This window comes from Chenopodium quinoa, unplaced genomic scaffold (assembly GCF_001683475.1).
Source record: "Chenopodium quinoa cultivar QQ74 unplaced genomic scaffold, ASM168347v1, whole genome shotgun sequence".
NCBI lineage: Eukaryota > Viridiplantae > Streptophyta > Magnoliopsida > Caryophyllales > Amaranthaceae > Chenopodium > Chenopodium quinoa.
Window position 1 is genome coordinate 4,437,574 of NW_018743389.1, and position 24,052 is coordinate 4,461,625.

Sequence of the window (24,052 nt, forward strand, 5' to 3'; positions counted from 1 at the left end):
TATATATAATACTAAAAACATATATCAAGAATAACATGTGTCAATCCCTGATGTTCTTTTTTCCCTTGAAAAACTTTATTTAATTTGATTTTGCCAATGTCATCAATTATTTACTACTGTTAAATATATACGAGGTATAAAATATTCACCAAATCATATTATTTTGATAATTTTGCTTCACATATTTTCTATATCTGTAATAAAATACTATTACTTTGTATTAAAGGTGATCAACATCGGCCAGACCCATTAGCCCGGCCCGTTTAGGCCCGAAAATTGGGCGGTTTTGGGCAAGCCTAAAAACTCCTTTTTAGTTAAAAACCCAAACCCGGCCGAAAGAGCCCGAAAAGGCCGCTTTTGCCTGACAAGCCCGCTACTTTTTTGCTGGTTTGGACACGACGTATCATGTTAAGAACCTCTACTTTTTATATTAAAAATATTACACCATTTTCCATATCTTTTTAATAATAGGACAATACATCATATCAATCATCAAACAATCAATAACTATATGCTATAAAACACACTAGTAATGTCACGTGTCAATTTCAGGTGTGTCCTTAGTTTATTTTTCCTTAAAAAAAAACAAAAATCCTTTTATAAAACTTTTATTTTAGGAAATTATTACATCATAATAATTGTCATAGTTAAGCTTGTAAAATAAGTAATGATCTTTTACATTTCTATAAATGGATATGCCACTATCTAAGGTATGTGGTTTAGCAACATATAATTACTTAAATAAACACAAACTTTGAGAAATTTTTTTTAAAAGAATATAAGAATCTTCATATACTTGACAAGAATTACTAAATTAGGCACAAAAAAATCTTATTTATATCATCTTCTTCTAAGGATTAAAAGACACATGAGATAAATGTTACTGTGACTAACATTTTATAATTTTTTTTTTAATTTAACTAAATATAATACTAAATTAATAATGAATATTAAACAATACCATGTATGCCACGGGACTTAACCTAATTGTTATATAAAAATAAGGTTTGTATTTAAATTATGACTTTTACTTTATAAAAGATATAAAGTTAACTTCCTAAAAATCAACTTTGACTGTGAAGAGAAATATCTTTTGATTCTTAAGATCACTTATTAAGCGATTAAGTATCATTTTTAAAACCCTACATAGGATGTGTGGCCTATCCTCTGGTCTTAATCCTCTCCTTAGAACGAATCTAGTGATTTCTAACTATCCACTTTGGATTGCATGTAAATGTGATAAATAAATCTGGATATCCATACCACCTGCATATAGCCATTATGGCATCTTGAAAATTTTGCTTCATATATCTAGCACCACCAGCAAATGACAAAGGTAAAACAATTCGCAATCCCGTAGATGATGGATTAATGTCTCCTCTCAAAACTGAATCAGCAAGATTCTTATACAATTCTGACCTCAATTGCTTTTTATGTGTTCGAATGTAGTTAATTCTATTAGCCTCAATCATAGTGTAGACATCAACCCAAAACTGCTGAAATAACTTTCTCGACATAAATAATGTTGCAGCTTCATAAAGTCTTTCTTGTATTCGGAATGCAAAAAACTCTCTCATACTTAATATCTACCTTTTTCTAGAAGAACTACTTCCATCATTATCCCTCAACAGAATATTAACCCTATAACTATCCTGACCATATGGAAATAACCTTCCTCACCATCCTCAAAAGGTATAATTAGTAACATCCTTTGACCTATTCTCTTACTAAATTGTAATATAAAGTTGACTAATATAGGTAGGATAGAATTTTTTATTGGCTATAAAGATTTTTATATAATATGCAATATCATAAATCTTTTCCTAATTCATAAAATTTTCTAGATTCTTCATAAAACGGTCAAGAAGTAATTTTTTTTTTTTTTTTTTTTTTAAGTATTCATAATTTGTAATTGACCATTGTTATAGAAAAATAGAGGAGCCGACAATCTTTTACGCACTAAACAATAAAAAGATGTTTATACATATGTTTTATATATAGAGTGACAAAATGTAGGATAAAAATATCTTATATGAACAATTTTACCATCAATAATATTTTTTTCAATGTGTTTTTTGTGTGGCTGGCCACACCGTGTGGTCGGCTAATACCAAACTCGTGACCGAGTAAACCCTAACCTACCAAGTAACCTCTGATCGACTAAGTAACCTCTAATCGAGTTACCCTTAACCGATCGAGTAACCCTTGAACAAGTAACCCCTGAGTGAGTCACCTTTGACCGATCAAGTAACCCTTAACCAATTAACCCCTGACCAAATAATTCTTGACCAATCGAGTAACCTCTAACCAAGTTAAATAACCCGTGACTGACCTAGTAATCCCTTCCAAGTAACTGCAGCTACATGGTGTGGCCAGCCATATAACAAATGAAATTTTGTGTTTTTTTTTTAATATTTCTTTTTTTTATGATATACAGTAATCAAACTTACAATGATTGTGACATATATACGTGATTATGTATACACCATAGTAAAGATATTAAATGTCAAAAACCTTAGAATATTTTTTTCTACATATAATTTTAAGGAAAACTTACAATCATATATTTACAAAGAAGATTTATATGGTATAAAAATATGCTAGAACTAATTCATTTACTTAAACGATGGTTTACTAATTAAGAAATAACATATATTATACCTATATATTCATAAGTTTAACTATAGATAGGATTAGTGTAGGAAATATTTCAAACATCAACTTTAAACTCAACTGTGATCATGCATTTAAGTATGGTGGCGTGCAAAGGGAAAGAAGTTAGAGATAAAAGAGTCGCCAACAAGTTTTAGGAACTTGTAAACCGTTCACGGGTGTGAAGGTTACACCCCATTCACGATCACGGAGATCGCTAACTCCAACGTGGTACGGAACCATGACTGGATATTCGGGGATGATGGTACGAATCCAACCTAAAAGAGATTGAACCTGCCATAAATCGGTCTCTAGTTAATTCTTATGATATTCATGTGCGCTTTCCGATCAACATACATCCTACAAGTTAGCCCTAAACATGTTTAATCTACGTTGGTTAATTATTAATGCACAAATAAATCTATTATTGGCGATCACTTGAATTAAAATCATATTAGCCTAATCAAATTATTAATTACCTTATTAGGCGTGATTTCAAGTACAAATTCCCTTTAAACCTACAAGAAAGGGCGTGATCAAGCAATAACAATGAATAATAAATAGTCAAGCAATGTAATAATTATTGACACAACAATCATCATCATAATAACATGATCAAAAAATAATTAAAAACATGATTAATAGCAGGATCCTAGGCATGTTACTAAACAGATTAAAGCTTCATCCTAAGCATGATACTAGGAAACATGATATTAGAAATATTAAAATAACACCCTAACATGATACTAGGAATCATAATCAACATCCTAACATGATACTAGGAATTAATATAATATCCTAAACATGATTTATATATCAAAAGCAAGGAATAAAGATAGTAAATCTACTCACTTTGATGCCTCTTATCTCTTTCTTTCACGTCGAGGTCGAAGGCAACTACAAGAAGGGCTTGGAGTATTCAAGTCCCGCAAAGGACATATGGTGTTGGGATGTGATTAGGCTAAGGCTAAGAAAGAGAGAGATAAGCTTATAGCTTAGAGAGAGATTAAGATGATGATTGTTGGTGAATCGAAACCGAGGAAAACGACCTCTATTTATAGAGAAAAATGAGGGAAAAGATCATAAAAGAGTTAGAATTCGACTCGGGGTAAAACTAATTGTATCGTGAAACGACAGCTATATCGCGGCGCGATACTTATATCGTTGTGCGATATTAGTATCGTAGCACGATATTAGCATCGTTCAGCGATACTTTTGAAAGATAGAATCTGTACATAATCCAACTTCCAATCAAATTGGGTTAATCGTATTTTCGTACGTATTCTAGTTTTATCATAATTAAATCTATTGAAAAACAAGTTTTTTATCCGAAATAATTTTCTTAAATTTTTATCTTTTCAAAAAACAGGATAAATTAGAACCTTCTAGAGAATTCTAGAAACCAATAATAAATCCTAACGGATTTAGGAATGATATTAAGGTTAATGGACACTCCACATGGTCATTGGGTCGTAAGTAAGGCTCGGTTTGGGCTCAGTCTAGTATTTTGGCCATAACTTATTAGTTATAAGTCAGATTTGGGCTTATAATATATCGTTGGAAAGCTATTTTCAAACCCCATCCAACTACACAATTATTGGACTAGGATTATGAACCAAAATAAACAGGTTTGAACGTTTTATAAAGATGACACGAAATGAATGTTTTTCAAAGACATGAAATGAATGATTTTGGGTAAAAAGGCACGAAATAAATGATTTTGGCTAAAAACATTTAAGTAAAGGGTTAGAAATGGTCAAAGATAAAGGGAATTCACGAGACTCTTCGACTCTTCACCTAACTCGATAATCAAATACGTGAAAGGTATTTATCACTGGGTTTGGTTTTTAGGGAGACACAATCAGGTGTCTATAATTAGTTTTTAGTAATCGAGACCTCAAAAGAATCATGTGATATAAATTTGAGTGGAGCTATATGTAAGAATCATTCCAAAAAAAAATCAATCACATATATACACACACACACACACATACACACACACACACACACACACACACACACACATATATATATATATATATGTGTGTGTGTGTATACACGGGAGGGTTTCGCTGAAACAGAGCATATGTTGAAAACTAAAAACAACAAATCTCAACCGTTGATGATTAATGAGATAATCTCACGGTTGAAATACAACCCAGAAATTTCAGCTTCTTCTCTCCTGCAGTTAACCTTTTTCCCCCAATTTTTTTTCGAAAAATTCCTTGATTAATTATCAAAATTTCCACGAAAAGTTTTCAATTAAGAATCACGAACTGCTAGATCAAATTGACGAATGTATTCTGAGGTACTTTTTTTTCATCCAATTCGTTTCACTATCAATGTTGCTGAAATCACTATCTATGTATCATGTTTGATTTTTATTCGTTTTTCATGAATTTAAGTTTATATTATGTTCATTTTTTCATATAATATGCTATTTTGATATTATTTCCTTGATTGTTCTGGTTACAAGTTTCAATCATTTTATCTGTGAAGGTTTTTATTGTTGCACATAAGGTGTTTGTGATTTTGCTTGAATGACTTTATTTGCTCTGTTTTTTAGTTTCAAATTTAGTTTCAATCTCATCAACAATGTAGCCTTCGTAGTTTGCATGTACCACGCTTCCTTTGTCTATCCTTAAAGCATTGAAACAACAGGAGGAGTTATTGATTTCATTTAAGTATATACTTTAACTTGTGATGCTTACTTCTTATTTACTTACTGGCAATCCTAATCCTTTCATTTTTTTTCTATGCTCTTTTTTCGTTTTTTAACGATTCAACCAATATAATATGCATTATAAATATTTTTTTTTTGTATTGAAGTTTTTTTTTTCTTGGATATATGATATTAGACACTAGGAGAAATTGTTGCACATAAGGTGTTTGTGTATTTGCTTGAATGACTAACACCTTGCTCAATACCATATAGTAACTCTTTTTTATGATACCATAACCATATATTGTAGACTATTTTGTTGGTGCTCAGTTAGTTGCACCATGGAATGGATCATATTTGTTTTATTATAGTACCCATCTTAAAACATATTATTTGATATTATATGCAGATAATGCAAGAGGAATCAGAAGAAGGTAGTTGCTCAAATACATCTACAACTACCAATGTTGCTGAAAACTTGTCGTCGCTAAAGGGCCCAAGTGTGTGTTACACTACTAGAGGAACAAAAGAGTTCATACCGTGTTGTCCCCCTGAGCTAAAGCCTACACTTGGTATGCTTTTTGATTCCTTACTTAAAGGTGTTGATTTTTATAAGCAATATGCTAGATTTGGTGGGTTTGTGGTAAGACTAGGTATTGAAAAGAGAATTAAAGATAGTGATAATGTCTACTTGAAATATTTATATTGTAATAAACAAGGGTTTACGAAGGATGGTGAAACTAAAGCAAAAGTTTCTAAGAAAGAAGAAAAGCCTGAAGCTAGAAAAAGAACCATAAATCGTGTTGGATGTAATGCAATGATTGGGTTTAGAGAACGTTCAGACGGAAAATGGATGGTTTATGTCTTTCATGAATCTCATAGCCACAATCTTGCTTCTCCCAACACAATGAATTTTTTGGCAAATGTTGGAAACCTTAAACTTGGCCAGAAAAAATTCATTTTTGACAATTCTAGATTGAACATTGGTCCAAACAAGTCTTATAAGTTGATGAAAGAACATATTGGTAGCTATGATAATATAGGTGCAACATTGAATGATTTCAAGAACTTTAATCGAAATTTGAAAGCTTACATACAAGAGAAAGATGCTTCAATGTTTATAAACAATTTGAAAGAAAAAGCTGAAAACAGTGAAGGTGCCTTTTTCTTTGAGCATTGTATGGATGAACATCAAGGCTTGACAAGAGTATTTTGGGCAGATGTAATTAGTAGAAAAAATTATTCGTTGTTCTGTGATATGATTACATTTGATACAACATTTGGCACTAACAAATACTCTATGGTTTTTGCCCCATTTACGGGTGTTGATCACCACGGTAAGTGTGTGACTTTTGGGATAGGCTTACTTGCAAAGGAGGATATTGAATCCTTTGAATGGTTATTTGAAACTTTCTTAAAGGCAATGAATAACTGTCATCCTACCTGTATCATGACAGATCAAGACCCTGCAATGAAAGTGGCAATTGAAAAAGTTCTTGATAAGGCAAAACATAGGTTTTGTATGTGGCACATTATGAAAAAAGTGCCACAAAAGGTAGGGTCCAAATTATGCTTAGAAACTGACTTTCTTCATAAACTGAACTCTGTTGTGTGGAATAGAGACCTTGAACCAGAAGAATTTGAAATTGGTTGGCAGTCTGTGATGTCTGGATTTGATTTAGTGAATGAAGATTGGTTTAAAAATATGTATAATATAAGGAATATGTGGACTCCTTCCTACTTTCGTGACCTTTTTATGGGTGGGATTTTAAGGTTAACTCAAAGATCAGAGAGTGAAAATAGCTTTTTCACTAATTTCACCAATCAACATTTGTTATTGGTTGAGTTGTGGTTTTGCTATGAATCTGCAATCGATGCTCAAAGGCACACACAAGACAAGTTGAATGCTACTTCGAAAACTACACATCCCCAAATTGTCACCCCCCTGTACTTGGAAAAGCATGTTGCATTTGTTTACACTCATAATGTATTTTACATATTCCAAAAGGAATTCAAGCACGCTTTGTACAATTGTGGTATAAGTAGTGTTACCATCAAAGAAGAAGAAGGGATTGAGCAATATAGAATTGTTGACAACACAAGGAAAAAAGCTATCATGTCACATATGTTTTGTGTTCTAATGATGCTTCATGCTCTTGTAAAATGTTTGAATCTGTTGGAATATTATGTCGTCACATTCTCTTTGTCATGAAAGGAACGAAAGTTCTTATTTGAGATTCCAAGGCAATATGTTTTGCATCGTTGGACTAAAGAAGCTATGAAGAAACCAATTTTTGGCTTAAACAACTTGCTTGATGGGGCAGAGAAGGGTAAGAAGCAAAAGCTAGTTGGTGATTTAAGGTACATGTTTTTTTCATGTGTAAGTCTTTGTGAGGAGAAAGTTGAATGCCTTGAGTCACTGTTGTCTAAGCTAATATCTTTTGAAAATGAGATGAAAGACTTGGATTCCATAAGTCTAGTTGATAAACGTGAGGCAAAAAATAAACACATTGAATTATTTGTTGGATTTATGACATAGTTGTTGATATTCTTCCTCCAAACAAGTCTTCCAACAAAGGTAGTGGTAGTGGGAAAAGGAAAAAATCTGACAAAGAGATAGCTATTGAGGAAAGCCAAAGGAAAGATAGACTTTATAGAACTTGTGGTCAGAGAACAAACCATGATAGTCGGAATTGTCCGCAAAAAAAATCCAACTTGTATGAGGTATTTTTGTAGAAAAAAATATATAAGTTATGTACTATGTTTACTTCCCACTAGATTTTCACTTTATATATGTTCATGTACATGATTTCAGGATTTCAAAGAAGAGTCGAAAGGCTGCAAAACGACTTCATATTTACAAGAAGCAACATCAGCTACTGACGATTTAGTGCTGAAATAGAGGAGAGGAGAGAAAAAACATAGTGTTATACTGCCCTTTTTATTGATACAGTGATTGTTATTGTTTCACATATATTAAACAGGAACCTTTTATTGTTAAAATTTTATTGATAGGGTGACCTTTTATTGTTAAAATTTTTATTGACTTTTATATTGTTATTTTGATGTAGTGACATATTGGCATATGATAACTTCAATTTATATTATAGCATGTGTTTTTAATGTCATAGTGACTTTATTCATCGTACTGGAACCTTATTATGTAGTTACCTTTTTAGTGATATAATGACCTTTAATATGATATAGCAATCGTTATAAAAAATACTCACATTTTAACAATTCTTCTAACCCACATCGATTAAGCCAATAAAAAGTTAGGGAAGGTGGGGCTCGTTCTTTTAATTGATATACTAATTGAATAGCTTAAGAATAGATTAATATAAATACGACACTTTTACCTTACATAGTGACCTTTTATTTAAATAGAGACAGATTATTATAGAAATCTTTTTAATCACATAGTAACGCTCATGTATCTCATAGTGATCCTTTTGCATCGCATAGTAATTGGAAATTTTTACCTCATATAATGTCATTTTACTTACATAGTGACTATAAAAAGTCATATAATATCCTTTTTCAAGTTTTTTTTTTTTTTCTTTTTTAAGAGATAAAAAAAAAGTTAGGCATTTTTAGGTACATATTTATCATAGGTCCTTGAAAACTTGTCACATATGTGTACAAAATAGAATAATGAATATGGTGATAATTTTGCATTATAACTTAATTATATATAACACATTGAACTAATAACATTTTAAATACATAGTGACTTTATAATATAGAAACCTTTTAAATAACAAAGATACCTTTTAAAATACATAGTGACCTTATAATATAGAAACCTTTTAAATAACATAGATACCTTTTTAAATAACATAGATACCATTTTTAATAACATAGGCGCCAAGTTTATAGCTAATATATATTTCACTAAACTTCTTGAATGTCAATTAAGGATTACATATCAAAAGAACTACCAATACCACCAATTCAAAAGCTTTGTATGAACTGAAATCATATCATATTGTTCTACATTAACACTTATACAAATTCGTTAGATTATCCATTTGTTGATGCAAACTACATCATTACATTAGATTTCCTACTTTTGTGCAAAAAAATTCTAAGCAAAAAACTTCATCCGCATATTTGTTAGCCTGCCTATACTTTCTTTTCCTTTTTACCTTGCTTTGTTTTCTTCTTCATCCCATCAAAAACATCTTTTGCATCTTGACTCCTTATTAATCTGAATTCAGATAGCTTTTTAAGAACTTCATCTCTGACAGTGTTCATATCAGACAATACCAGAGTAGCAGCAATCCGAGCTCTCAATGCCCGTCTAGTTGAAACCTAATATATTAATTTAAGCAAAAATTAGAATAAAAAAGCTAGTTAAATTTCATGGAGGAAATAGTTAATAAAATAAAAATTGAAAGCCAAATAAAAAAAATGAGACGAGATAACCGTTTTCAAAACATCGCAGTTGAACATATCAGCTCCATCAAAGTAAAGCATGCTGACCATAGTATAAATGCCACTATCATTATTCTTCTGTTTTCCAGATTTCCAATTTAGAGAAGGCGACTCCAAAGTATACTCAACCATGTTCTTCACTGAGTCATTACTTTGAGGAAGGCGTTGATCAAGAAAAGTACTCAGCATATCACTCTAGGCAAAATATAGTAAAACTTTAGGTTCCATGCAGCATATCCTAAATACAAAAATACAAATAAAATCCAAAACATCGTATTTTTACCAGAACATTAGAGAACTTCTCAACCTCACTCATGTACTTTGTATCATAACTCATATTATCAATGAACTGAAGCTTTTCTTCCTTCAAATTCACAACAATTAGGAAAAAGTGCTCACTCAAGAGTATAGGAACAAATATCTGCAATAAATAAACAACTATTAAGCTTGAAAAACTTAATATAAAAGTACTTAGTTGAAAAATGATAGTCAACATTTGCAATGTATTACCAACTCAACATTTGCAATATCAAAATCATTGCAAGGAATGAACAACCATCTTGACCAAATGTCAAATAGCTTGTCAATGTCTTGTGTGTTACTATCTTTGTTTGCAACTTCCAGTAAAAAAGCCTAAAAAAGATCAAACATTAATAAATATTAAAACAAATAAAAGGTAGAGTTATTATTTTTAAATGTGATTACTTGAATTACATAGTGACTGTTTTCATTACATAGTGAAATTAATTTATGAATCATAGTGACTGTTTTCATTACATAGTGAAGTTAATTTATGAATTTTTTATAATGAATAGCTACCTTTATAATGATATAGTAACTGAATAGGCGAAAGATACTCACACTTTGAGAGACACCAAAATATAGTTTTTGAGGGCCATGTGCACTACTCTTCTGGTTTTCATTAAGCAATAAAGCCTAACAATCAATAATACCAGAAGATATAGCAATAGTCGGTTCACCTAATGAAAGGAATTCATTCCTTGTAATCTCAAATGGGATGCCAAAACATACCAACAACTCACTGTACAAGGAAATAAAAAGACACATGTATATTGGCATTGTCACTTATTATTAAAATTTGAAAAATAAATAACAAAAAGAACCATGACATGACTTACTTGAGATTGAAACCATGGTAAATTCCTGGAGACTAACATCCATAGCAAGGGAACATTTAGATTTTCCATTACTCAAAACATGCTCAAAACCTATCCTTGGAACTTCACCAACTACAACATTAATCTCTTTTGCAGGTGCACCGTTATCATCAATATCAGCATCTTTACCCAACTTACAAGAGACACAATCTCATCAACAATTTCATGAACACGAGGATCCATAAAGAATAAATCAGTTTGGGAGATTGGAGGTATCAAAGTGGAAGCATCATTAAGTTTATGAGTCTGAAATAAGACTTTCAACTCATCCATGTAGAAGTTTGATACCACTTCCAAATCTCTTTTCATGAGCAAAAACTTCTCATAAACTTCCTGTGAAAAAAAAAATGTAGCACTTAGATTTAGTAAAATAATTTATGACAGAGAAAAAAAAACACAGAATTAAAGGGTAAAATACTTACATCAATAGCGATTGAACGGATTTCCTCATTAGACATTGAACTAGCAGGTAGCTCATACTGAATAACACCCTTAACATTGCTACGAACACCTTCATAAACAACACATTCTTTTCCAGGAGCTTCCTTGAATTGATTATTAACAACTTGTCCATCCTCAAATTGAAACTTCTCACTCACTGGATATGTATCAAACTCAAGAATGCCACACCAAAACCCTTGGACAACTTTTCTTTTGTAATTATATCTCTTATATCCACATCAGTCCAATGTTGAATTAAAGGTATTGTAGAATTTAACACAACATTCCTAAACCTCAATCGATGAAAATAGATAATCTCTAACATCAAAACACAACCACAAAACCATTCTATATTTCCTTCTTTGCAGCTCTTCACAGCTTCACAAAGTCTATCTAAGACATATTTTGACCAATCATAAGTTCTTATTTGATTAACATCAACCAAACATTTTACAATTCTCAAATCCACAGTTCTGTTGGACGTAGGTGCTAAAAAACTTGAAAAAGCATGCATGATAAAAAGTTGTCTGAATTCTTCCCCGCCATCTATTAGTAAAGGGATCGTAGATTCCAAAAAACTCAAAGGAATTTGATCATTCTCACCCATAAGACCAAAATGAGACCTCCATTTAATCTATAAATCATAATCAGGGTTGATGACATTAGCACAACGAGAAATTTCTTCAACTTTCTTAGATGTTTTGCAAGGAAGGCAAAAAACATCATACACATCAAATTCAGTCACGAAAAAATCCTTTTTACTATCAATAGTAAACATGCAACTACCATGATCAAAACAATCTACCAACCATGATAACATATCAGTTGCAGTTCGTTTCACCTTCAAAGATAACAAACCTCCAAAGCCAATTTCTTTCACAGCCTTGATTTGATCATCTGAAATTTTTTTAATCATCTCTACTAAATGAAATGGCCTACAACATGTTTTAAATCCTCGTTGCACCCTGTAATAAGACATACGATAAGATAAACACTTAGTATCATAGAAAGAATCACATTAAGAAAATAACAGAGATACCTAATAACGGTTTAATAAAAAAGAAAAAACAAGGAGGAGAAAATAAGAAACCAAAGTATTTATTAATAGAATTACCAAGCCTAGAAGGTATAACAAAAGAAATAAAAATGAATGCATGTCACTAGTATTATATTTAAATATACTATGTAACAATAATATTGATAAAACATAACATCATATGTTTATAAAGACTATTTTTACGTAGTTGCCTCTTTTTATAACATAATGACCTTTTTTTAAAATAAAACTTCAGAAAAAAAAAAAAAAAAAAAAAAAAAAAAAAAAAAAACAAAACAAAAATTCACTTACATATGTACATCACCATCTACGATTGCAGATTCTTGCCTATGAATCACAATTTTCTTATCCTTATTTGCCTTCACTTTCTTCACTTTACGGCCTTCATTTTTATCCAACTTTCTCTTCTTAGCTGACAAAACAATAGCATGTGAAGAACAAGACTCATTCCACTTCTTAGTGATAGTCTTTTTCAATCCTTTTTTTGGCATCCCTGGCATCTTACTAATCCAAGCATCTTTATCAATTTCAACATCTTTGACAGTCTCTATTTGTTTCCCTTTATCTCTGTTAGTATCATCATCAATCATTTTGCTTCCACCATCAATATGTTCTTCATCTTCATCATCGAGATTGATACATGCAAAACAAATAATTTAAATAAGAATAAGCATACCAAAAACACTCAAGCATATAATTATATATACAATTATCTTCATTTTTATCTAGCAAACAATTATAATATAGCAAACTAATAACTTAAATAATAATCATTGTCATTATATAGTGACCTTTTTCAGTTACATAGAGAACTAATAATATAGTAACTTTTATATTGATATAGGGACCTACATTCTATAGTATTAGGAGTCTATCATAACAGAGGCAACTAGCTATATTAACAGGTGTTACTAGTTAACTCCAATACATTAACATCATATAATTCAAAAAATTGAATATTAAGGTATAATAATAAAAAAATCAAACATTCATCATACCTTCTATATCTTGCAAATTAACTCCTGTTGAGCTACGAAGGCCTCTCCTTTTTTTAAAAGTCGCACTACCTCTAGTTCTCACCATATGAATACAATCTAATCCAAATCGAATAAAAATGAACAAAAAGTGAGAAAATCATTCGGAATTATTACGAATATAATATATACAATGACCAACCCATAGTACAATTGTTGAGCAAAGCCATAACAATTCAGAATTATTGTACCTATAACACGTAAATTAGAAATTATAACAATTCAAAATTATTCAGAATTAGAATAATATAGTAACCTTTATAATGACATAGGGGCCTACAATCTATAATTTATTTTTATACAAGAGTGAATGATTTATGATCATCACTAAAAATTATAAGATGGGGACAAGAACAAGCCTCAAACTAATAAGCCAATAGGATCTGGTTCTCATTTCATGTCCATGACATGAGGTCTCAACTGTTAAACCCTTCGACAAACATTCTATAAATGGTCTTGAAAGCATTGTACAACCTCAACAGCTCTAGTATATTAAAACCCCACAGGGGCCTACTCAATAACCTATAAATATTACTACATGCCAAACCAAAAGGAGCAAAAGGAATACATACATACAATCTCCCAAAGGACAAATAAAACAAATCACAAGATTAGCCTCCACATTCTTCATCAGAAAAATATATATGCACCATCTTTGAGATCCCACTACATAGACACTCAGACTATATATAATATCCTAACAGTCTCTTCTTCCATATCTTCCTGGTAATCTGATTTTGACAGTCTTTTGAAAACTAAAATATGGGTAGTGCAAGGGGTAAGTATGAGATTTCAGCTGAGCTTGCAATTAAGAGGGAGACAGCATATCGCGAACATTTGGAGTTAATGCAGCTGATCAAAAGCACTGAAGCCAAACAAGTCCCTGCACCTTCTAATGTAAGAAACCTATGTTTCATATACTTCATGTTAGTTGTATTGGTTATTCCATAACATAATTATGCCAAATCTGACATGTTACTTTGCATGATTATACTAATTACATAAATGATTAACAACTTGTCTATGCATGTAATCCTTGCAACCAGCTTCAAGGCCAACTTCAGAGACAATTCAGACAAGGCCAAGACAAATTCCAAACCCGAGGCCCAAACTAAGCGAGAATTCATCACCTAATCCAACTCAAAAGACAGGCTCTTCATTTTCAAATCCACTAAAAACACTTCGAATTACTCAAAATTCGCCTAAATTAAACGTAATTCCTTTTTTCCGATTCAATGAAATTAAGGAAGAAACTAAAGTTAATCGATTAGTAAACAAGAAATCGAACTAAATTGAACAAAATCGAACAGAAAATCGCAAAATAAACAAAATCGAACAAAATTGATTGAAAAAAAGTCGAAAAAATTGATGAGCAAAAGTCGCAAAATCGCACTGGAAATTGAGAAAATCAAATCAAAGTTCCAGCAAATTCCACAATATACAATAATATAACAACAACACGGATCAGAAACTAAACATTAAAGAAGCCCTAACATCAGACATGCACCGAGAACCTAATTTTCGAGATATCAAAAAACCAAAAAAATTAAAAATATCAGATCGAACCTCCAAAAATACCTTAGCCGCTTCTCCTGAAACTCGAATCCACCAAAACTCGCCGCCTTCCTCCTTCCGCCACGTTTAGAGAGAGAACGAAGAAAGAGAAACACACATAGAGAAGCTGGTTGAAGAGAGAGAAAGTACGAAAGAGAAGAGAGGAGAGACAAAATAACCTGTGAAAATTAAAGAGGATAGAGAAATTCAGAAATGTCTGAAAATAAGAGGAAACAAATCTAAGCCATACGATTTGATGAACGGCTCAGATTTAAAGTTTTCAGTTTTTAGTTCAACACTTGTTTTTACATGATCCTATTCCTATATATATACATATATATATATATATATATATATATATATATATATATATATATATATATATATAGGAGGGATCCAGTAAGAACCCATCCCTATATAAGAACCCAAGTGTATATAAGAACTAATCTAATCCGTACGATTAGATTGAATTAAACGGTCACGATTAAAGGAAATCAAGTAATAAGATAATACTCCATATAAATCCTAATTTTCTATCTCCTCCCACAAAAACATGTCGTTTTCTCTCTCATCATTTTCTCTCTCCTCAAACCCACAAAAATCTCCATTATTAGAGCATATTGAAGGACTTTTTTAGCGATTTCTAGTCATTTCTCGCAATTTGGAATATTAAGGTATGTTTGTTCAAGCAATTTAATTTCAGCGGTTTTGTTAATTTTTTTTTTCGAATTTTTAAGGAATTTGTTATGAACTTGCATCAATTATGTTTGATTTTTGTTTTATGTTCGAAGTTGCATAAACATTTTATTTTCTGCTATTTTAGGGCTTGATTTCTGCGATTTTTTAGTTATTTTTTTTTTCCAATTTATGGTTGGAATTTTCAACTGCAATTTTGTTCGATGTTTTCCGAATTTCCAATATTTTTGTACTCCAATTTTATTTGATTTTGTATTGCAATTTTGTTCACTTTTGTACTATAATTGTCCGAGGAATTTTTGATATTTTCATTTAGTAAGTTTACCTCTGAAAAATATACTGGAATGTTGGTTTGGATAGTTCATTGTTAGAGTTCATATGAGATTGCAAATGATATTGAAGCATTTACTGTTAGTTGCACAAATTTAGTCATTTAGGTTAGTTCATGTAAAAATAAGGGTATTATAGTAAGAAATTAGGTTAGCACTTGCAGTAGATAAATTTGCATTATATTTTATAGGAATGGAATCAATGGATGAACATCCAACTCTATATTTTTTTTCTAGTCAGACTGATGTAATTTACTTGATAGTCCTTCCTAGTAGTAGTTGTGTTGGGTGAGCATGTGTTGGGTAATTTATGAGCTATGGTGGCTGTTGTAGTCATAATGGAGGCATTTGAGTTTCTACATGTGATTGTTTTCCTCTGCTTCATTGGGAGGGCGTTGAACTATATCAAAAACCTATTAGCTCAAGTGGTAGAGTACTATGCAAATGCATAGATGATGTAGGTTCAAATCCTACATAGGAGATATTTATAAATAACTATATACAAAAAACCTTCAAAAAAAACTTAATCATATCTCCTTATAGCCTAATTATTTTTGTATATAGGAAAAAATTTAAAAAAAATTAGATCATAATTCATAATGTAATAATTTAGAACATAAGAAATAATTTTAGAACATAGGGAAAAAAATTAGAACATAGGCTTAAAAGATAGGTTTAGAACATAGGAAGAGATTTAGAACACACATAAAACTTTAGAACATAGATGGAAAAGGTAAGAATATAGGAAATGATTTTAGAGCATAGGGGGAAAATAATAGAATATAGGCTCTCAACATAAGTTTAGAACATAGACAAATTTTATTGAACATAGACAAAAAAAATTTAGAACATGAAAAAATAAAATTAGTACATAAGAACAAAAAATAGAACATTGCAAAAAAAAAAAAAAAAAAAAAAAAAAAAAAAAAAAAAAAAAAAACATAGGAAAATAATGTAGAACATCAGATAAAATTAAATTTTGGAACATTGATTCCTAAAATTTAGAATTTAAGAAAAAAAATTGAACATGTATGTGTTATTTTAATAGGATTAAAAGTTAGAACATAGGCAACAAAAAAAGTTTAAAACATAGCAAAAAAAATCATGTACATATATTTAGAACATAGGAAAATTTTTTGGAGCATATGTTTAGAAATTAAAGCATAGTAAATTAGTAAAAAAAACCATTAGAATATAAGAAAAAAATAATTACATTGTTGGTTTATAACATAGGTTTAGAACATATTTAGGAAAAGAAATTTAGAACATAAGATAAATTCTTATAAAGTTAACAACATAGACAAATAAATTTAGAACATAGGTAGAAAAACTTAAGAACATGAGAAAAAATAAAAATTACACATAGGAAAATAAAATTTAGAACATAGGATAAATCTTTAGAACATAGAAAATTTTAGAGCATAGGAAAAAAATTAGAACATAGGATTAAAATTTAGAACATGGGAAAAAACATTTGAACATAGATCTTTTTATTGGATAAAAATTTAGAACATATGTTTAGAGCATAGAAAAAAATAATTAGAACATAAGCGGTAAAAAATTTAGGACATAAGAAAAAAAATCTAGAACATATGAAAATAAATAAATAAACATTAGAACATAGGAGCATAGGTAGAAAATTTTAGAACATAGGCCAAAAAAAACTTTGGAACATAGGAAAAAAATTTAGAACATATAATTAGAACGTAGGAAATTAAATTTACAACATAGAAAATAAAAATTTGAAACATTGGAAAAATAAAAAAAATAAAAAAAAAAAAAACTTTAGAACATTGGACAAAATATTTAGGACATAGACAAAATATAATGACGAGTATCACTGTCCGAGCAACCCCTAACTTATAACACTGACGAGTTAATCCTATAATGGTTGGTCACACCGTGTGCCCAACCACATATAAAACTTTATGTTAAAACATATGCAGAAAAATTTAGAGCATAAGCTGAAAATTTTACAACATTTCACTAAATTTTAGAACATGTGTAATTAAGATTTAGAACATATGTTAAAACCTATTAGCTCAATTGATAGAGCGGTTCGATTCCTACATAAGTTATCTCTAAGCATTACTAAAAATATCTTCAAAAGTAAACCATAATAGCTGTAAAGTTGATAAATAAAAAATGTAAATCAAATTTTCATTTATTTATATGAGAAAAAAATTGGCTTGAAATGAAATGAATATGGAAACTTTGTTACAACTGACCTCTCATACAAACTCTCATACATACACTAAACAAATGAACCCACGTGGGATTCGAACCACATCTTTTGTGCATTTACACAATGCTTTACCCGTTGAGCTAATAGGCTAATGTATATAAAATATTCAAATAAATATACAACTCAAACTTACCTACTATATTAGAAGATATAAACAACTACTAGACAATATTAGACTAGCCTTGTATGACTGTACGAGTAATAATCAATATCATGCACTTTATTTCTAAAGCCCATCAATTACATGTAGCCCAGCTTATATTATCCTCAATTCCTCACTAGCTAACAAAGATTTTTGGTTCTACAAGTTGAAAAAAAACTTGCATTGTTTACATATTTTTGTGGTCAGTGGTTCATTTTTGGTGAAGTTTAACTCCCCTTGCTCTTACTAACTATGGTCAACCAAACAAATAAAATGAGCACTTGTTTCAAATATTTTCCCATGTTTCAAATTTTTTCTACTTATATAGTTATATTCTAATTTTTTTTCCCCTATGTTCCAAACCTATGTGCTAAATTTTTTCTCATTATGCTCTAAATTTTTTTTGCTTATATTCTAAATATTTTTATTAACCTATTTTCTAATTTTTTTTTTTTTCTTATGTTCTAGTTTTTTCCTATGTTCTAAATTTTTTCCTCATGTTCTAAATTTTTTCCATGTGCTATTTTTTTTTTCTCATGTTCATTTTTTTTTTCTTTTTATTGCTTATGTTCTAAAATTATTTTCCTATGTTCTAAATTTTCATATGTATGTCATCTTTCAACACCTGCTCACAAATAATTCTAAAGTTATGCATTAAATACTGTAGTAGTTAAGTAAGAACTATAGAACTAGCATAAATCAAACTGAAGGATTAGTTAAAAAAAGTCGGAGCAAATAAAATGACCACAGTCACAACAAACTGCTATGATTACTCAGAAAAAATCTTAAAGTAAAAGGCCATGTAAACAAGTGAAACAGAGTATTTGTAGCACTAGTCCACCAACCAAAGATTGTCAACTACCCAAATTTAACACGTCAATTATCTTCAGTGCTCGGTTTTGGCATGTTAAATGCCAAGAACTCGGTTTGGTAAAATTACAAGTATTGTCAATGTAACCAAATGCTGCTAATTAAACCGAAATCAAAGACCACCATATTAACTGCATAGTTGATATGAAGAGGTAGCAAGAATTGCAAAAGGTTAATAAATCTAGGATAATTAGCAAACCAAAAGAGAAATAGATAACATATTCAAATTAATTATGGTTTAGAACTAATAGATCCTAAAGTATTCAAAATTAAAGATCAACATAGAAAGTAAGGAACTTAATGAAAGGAAAATCCATAAATTACAATGAAGTAAATCGTGTAGAATATAACAATAGTCCAATATCTTCCTAAGTATGAATCTGCTATGACACCTACAATTATTATAGTTAGTAAAGAAGTCCCTAACCATGGTGTCACCTTCCTAGCCACAAATACATTTTCGATCAGAATACATGAATAATCAAACAAAAAACGAACTGAATAATCGTACAAAAAAAATCGAACAGAAATAAGATGAAATTAAAATCGAAAGCAACAAAACATTAAAAATTGGAACAAAAATAGACCCAAAAAATCGCCCAAAAAATCGCATAAATTCAATCAAAAAATCGCTCAAAAAATCGCTCTGAAATGCGCTCATGAAATTCTCAGAAATCACATAAATTCGATCAAAAAAATCGCTCAGAAATCGCATAAAATCAATTAAAATCGAACTTAAATCGAAAATCAAGCATCAATCAAACATAAAAAGAGCATATAAATCACAAAAATCAGGGAAAAAATTGAGAAAAAACGCATAAAAAATGCAACAAAAATCATGAGAATATATAAAATAGAATATAATGAATAGAAAGAATTGAATCATAAGAATTCAATAACAAACCTTCATTTCTTGAAGGAATTTGCACCCAAAATTACGAGAGGAGAGAGCTGTTTGATGTAAGTCTAGAGAGAAAAAGAAAGGGGATAGAAACCGTAAAATTGTGAATGAGGAGAAAGAAAGAGGAAAGTGTGCATCAAAAATTACAAAAGTGTCATTACTAACCAATTCATTTTGAGTGGTCATATCAAATCTAATCCTACGGTCCAGATTAGTTCTTATATATAATGGGTTCTTATATAGAGGAGGGTTCTTATATGAGTCTTCCTCTCTCTCTATGTGTATATATATATATATATATATAACCACCCTCTATGTGAGAATCTATCCCTTATATGAGAACAAATCTCAGCTATTAGATTGTAATAAATCCAACAGTTGAGATTAATGATATAAACCTTTCCTAACAACCATGCTTAATTGTTTCGAAGCTTCAATTTCTGCTCTGCTCTCTCTCCACCACTCAATTTCTGCTCTGCTCTTTCTCCACCACGAAGCTTCAAGGTTTTATCAATGGCGTCTAATTAAAATTTTAAACTCGATAATTTCTTTCTCCTCTTCTTATTCACGAGTATCAATTACCATAAATTATTGAGGTTTGTAATTCTCTTAGTTTTGTAAATTTTGTAAATTCAACGATCTTAGTTTAATCTTAGCATCAAAATTTACATAATATTTTTCAATTGCATGTTAATTTCTGAATTTTGTTCAATTTCCTGTGAGTTTCTTGTTTAATTTTTGTTCGTTTTTTTTTTTCGACTTCTTGTGCGATTTCATAATCTGATTTTTTGTTCAATTTTTGTGCGATTTTATATGCCAATTTCATCAATTTTATTTTTATTGATTTTTTCCTGATTTTTGCGATTTTTATGCGTTTTTTTTTTATTATTTTTTGCATATTTCTTCGTTCGATTTAAGTAGTTCGATTTTTTTTTCGATTCATCAATTCGTTTTTTCCGTGATTTATCAATTTGCCTCGCATGAAGATCTATGTCAAATTGCTGGTTGGTACAGATGATTTAGTGTCAAATACTGATCTTTCATTGAAAATGAGAAAACCTAAATATGTGTAATATTATAGAAAAAATATAATGAACAAACATAATTAAAATGAGCAAATACAAAAAAAAAAAAAAAAAAAAAAAAAAAAGAGCAAATATAAAAATGAGCAAAATAAGTTGGTGATGGTGGTGGTGGTGGTAGGGTGCAGAGGATAGGGGCGGCGGCAGGGGAATGAGAGTGAGACAGGTTGTGGTGGTGATGGTGGTGGTGGTGGTGGTAGGGTGCAGGGGCAGGGGTAGGGGCGGAGGAAGGAGAGAGAGTTTGGTGGTGGTGGTGGTACGGTGTAAGGAAGAGGGTGAGAAATGGCATTCAGCTCATTATCATGATTGCATAAAGTAGTGAAAAAGGTAGCTGTAGCTAATGCTAATGCTAGGACTAGAAGAGAGAAAGTGCCCATATTATTGTGAAGAAAAAAGAGGAGAGAGAAATAAAGTGGAGGGAATTTGTGGATTAGAGTGGTGTGGTGGGGTGGATTAGAGTTAAAGGGAAAGCTTGTGGTGGAATAATGAACTTGGGATGGTAAAATTGAGAGTGTGTATGTAAGTGTGTTTAATGTTGGGTTTGGTAACGTCCAACGCTACGCGGAAGAGAAACCCGCCCAAGACCCACCCCAATAATTAAATCAAAAAAGCATGCATAAATATAATTAAACAATAATTAAGAAAAGGGATAAAGAAGTAATACCCTTGAAGCGTGCTTCGCTCGTAAACCGAGCTCTAACTTCGAAGCCTAAAGCCTCACAAGCGTGACGGCCTCCAACAGCTCGTACCCACGACCCGACCCGAACGATCTTCGTCTCAAGGGTTAGTCGAGACTTGACCAAGTATAAAACTAGAGTTTTACGAACTTAAAGGTTTTCTCAATAATAAGAGATGCCTTTTTGAGTTCCACTCAAGTTGATTTCCAAATGCCCAATCTTGGGGTATTTATAGGGAAATGCAACTTGCTCTTCCCATTCATGATCAATGTGGGATAGTTGCATTTTCTACTAATTTATTTAATTCCAAAATAAATTATAAAACAATGCAATCACAAATCAACAAGTGGCATGAGGAGAGGAGAGGTTAGGTGAGGACCATGACCATGGGGGGACCATTGCCTAGCTCCCCAAGGCATGGCTCTAAGCCTTGGTCCCTACTCTCCTCAAACCGGCATCAAGCAAGGGGTGAGCTGGCTGCCAGCCTTGTTGGCCAGCTAGCACAGCCAGCCCAGCACAGCTAGCACGCACAGCACGCACCAGCCAGCATGCCTAGCACATGCGTGCTGCTAGCGAGCCACGCATGCTGCTGGCTGCTGGGCGCTGGGCGAGCCCTCGCTGCTTGCTGCTTGCTGCTTGGTGCTGCCATGCGAGGCACGCACACACGCAAGCACGTTGCTGCTGCTGTGGTGCTGCCATGCGAGGCACGCACATACGCAAGCACCTAGTGCTAGCGATGGTGCGCCTAGCACACATGGTGCGTCTAGGCTTGCGCCTAGCCATGCAAAGTGCATGCTAGCTCGAGCTAGCCTAGCAACCACATGGCTAGGCCAATGTGATGCTACGGCTTTGCTCGAACTTGTTGCTTGTTGATTTTGCGACGCTCGGTCTCGACGCCCTAGGCTCGATATCCGACGTCTGTGTTCGTAATACTCTAGTGACTCATCAAATCCTTCGGATTGATTCGTCGGTTTGGATCGGCAGTTCGTTTGGGTTCGACCCGAAGGGTTCAGTCAAGACAAAGTTGTAATATTAATTGTTCACTAATATTACAGATCGGAAGCGGCCTCCACCCAGGCATTTCGATCACTTGATCTCACTGAAGAATTAGCTTCCTGGTAATTCTAAATCCTCTATCAGAATAATACACTTGTTGGAAGGACACCATTCCTTTCATTTAATGGGGTGCATATTCACTTGTTACTATTTTGTGGAATTGTTAATGACTTGTTATTTCTATTATGTTTAATGACAGAAATGATGAGGAACAACGAACAACTTGAGAGTCATTTTAGTACCATCACAAATGTGCCAACTACTCCTACAATAGTAGTTTCTCCTAAAGTAGCACCTTTAATGAGTTGAAACCAGCTATAGGGATGAAGTTTAATAGTCTTGAAAAAGGCCTTGAATTTTATAAAAGTTACGCATTTGCTGCTGAGTCAACACAAGAAAGTGTACAACTTAAAGACAAAGAAGAAGCAAAGAATTGAAATCACAGTATATCTTATGCAATAAGGAAGGATACAAAGAGGAAAAAAAAGGCTACTGTTGAAAAATATTTAAATAACAAGGAAGGAGAAAGCAATGAAGAAAAAGCTTCAATCAAAAGGAAGAGACTCGTTACTCGTGTTGGGTGCAAGGCACATATTGTCATAAAACATTGTGATGATAACAAATTCATAGTGTCACAATTTCATGAGGGACATACTCATGCACTTTATACACCTAGTTGCAATCTCTTCCAAAAAGAACGAAGGAAAATGAACATATTGCACAAAAAAAATAATTGTGAATAATTCTAAGGTAACACTTTCAAGTCTCTTATGTTTCATGAATTCTCTATATGTTCTAATAAAAGCTGTTTTCTCATTTGACAAATGAGCAAATAATTATTTGCTCATTTGAAAAATGAGCATTGAATTGTTTGTTCATTTGAAAAATGAGCATTAAACTGTTTGCTCTTTTGAAAAATGAGCATTAAATTGTTGAAATGAGCAACCAAATAATTAAATGAGCATTGAATTGTTTGCTCATTTTAAAAATGAGCATTGAATTATTTGCTCATTTGACAAACTATTTTGTTCTTTAAATA

General features: G+C 31.6%; 2 protein-coding genes across 2 annotated transcripts; both read right to left on the reverse strand.

Annotated features, from left to right (window-relative positions):
• Positions 1-9,219: 9,219 nt before the first annotated feature.
• LOC110738462 lies at positions 9,220-11,486 on the reverse strand. Its single transcript, XM_021918869.1, has 6 exons — positions 11,352-11,486; positions 10,891-11,262; positions 10,262-10,384; positions 10,035-10,172; positions 9,743-9,946; positions 9,220-9,628 (listed from the first exon to the last, which is right to left on the reverse strand). The coding sequence occupies exons 2-6, from the start codon at positions 10,957-10,959 to the stop codon at positions 9,440-9,442; spliced, it is 723 nt and encodes a 240-aa protein (XP_021774561.1). The 5' UTR covers positions 10,960-11,262; positions 11,352-11,486; the 3' UTR covers positions 9,220-9,439.
• LOC110738461 lies at positions 11,483-20,440 on the reverse strand. Its single transcript, XM_021918868.1, has 6 exons — positions 20,202-20,440; positions 15,028-15,194; positions 13,426-13,521; positions 12,719-13,046; positions 12,212-12,335; positions 11,483-12,004 (listed from the first exon to the last, which is right to left on the reverse strand). The coding sequence occupies exons 3-6, from the start codon at positions 13,508-13,510 to the stop codon at positions 11,525-11,527; spliced, it is 1,017 nt and encodes a 338-aa protein (XP_021774560.1). The 5' UTR covers positions 13,511-13,521; positions 15,028-15,194; positions 20,202-20,440; the 3' UTR covers positions 11,483-11,524.
• Positions 20,441-24,052: the final 3,612 nt, after the last annotated feature.

Bases quoted from the DNA above. Each gene is read 5' to 3' on its own strand.
- LOC110738462 (XM_021918869.1), bottom strand. From the start codon at position 10,959: ATGGAAAATCTAAATGTTCCCTTGCTATGGATGTTAGTCTCCAGGAAT. The intron at 10,385-10,890 runs GTAAGTCATGTC...GATCTTTTTTAG, and splicing joins TACCATGGTTTCAATCTCAA to GCTTTTTTACTGGAAGTTGC. The intron at 9,629-9,742 runs GTTATCTCGTCT...TTAATATATTAG, and splicing joins ACTGCGATGTTTTGAAAACG to GTTTCAACTAGACGGGCATT.
- LOC110738461 (XM_021918868.1), bottom strand. From the start codon at position 13,510: ATGGTGAGAACTAGAGGTAGTGCGACTTTTAAAAAAAGGAGAGGCCTT. The intron at 12,336-12,718 runs GTAAGTGAATTT...GTCTTATTACAG, and splicing joins GTAGATGGTGATGTACATAT to GGTGCAACGAGGATTTAAAA. The intron at 12,005-12,211 runs GTGAAACGAACT...TATGATTTATAG, and splicing joins GAGGTTTGTTATCTTTGAAG to ATTAAATGGAGGTCTCATTT.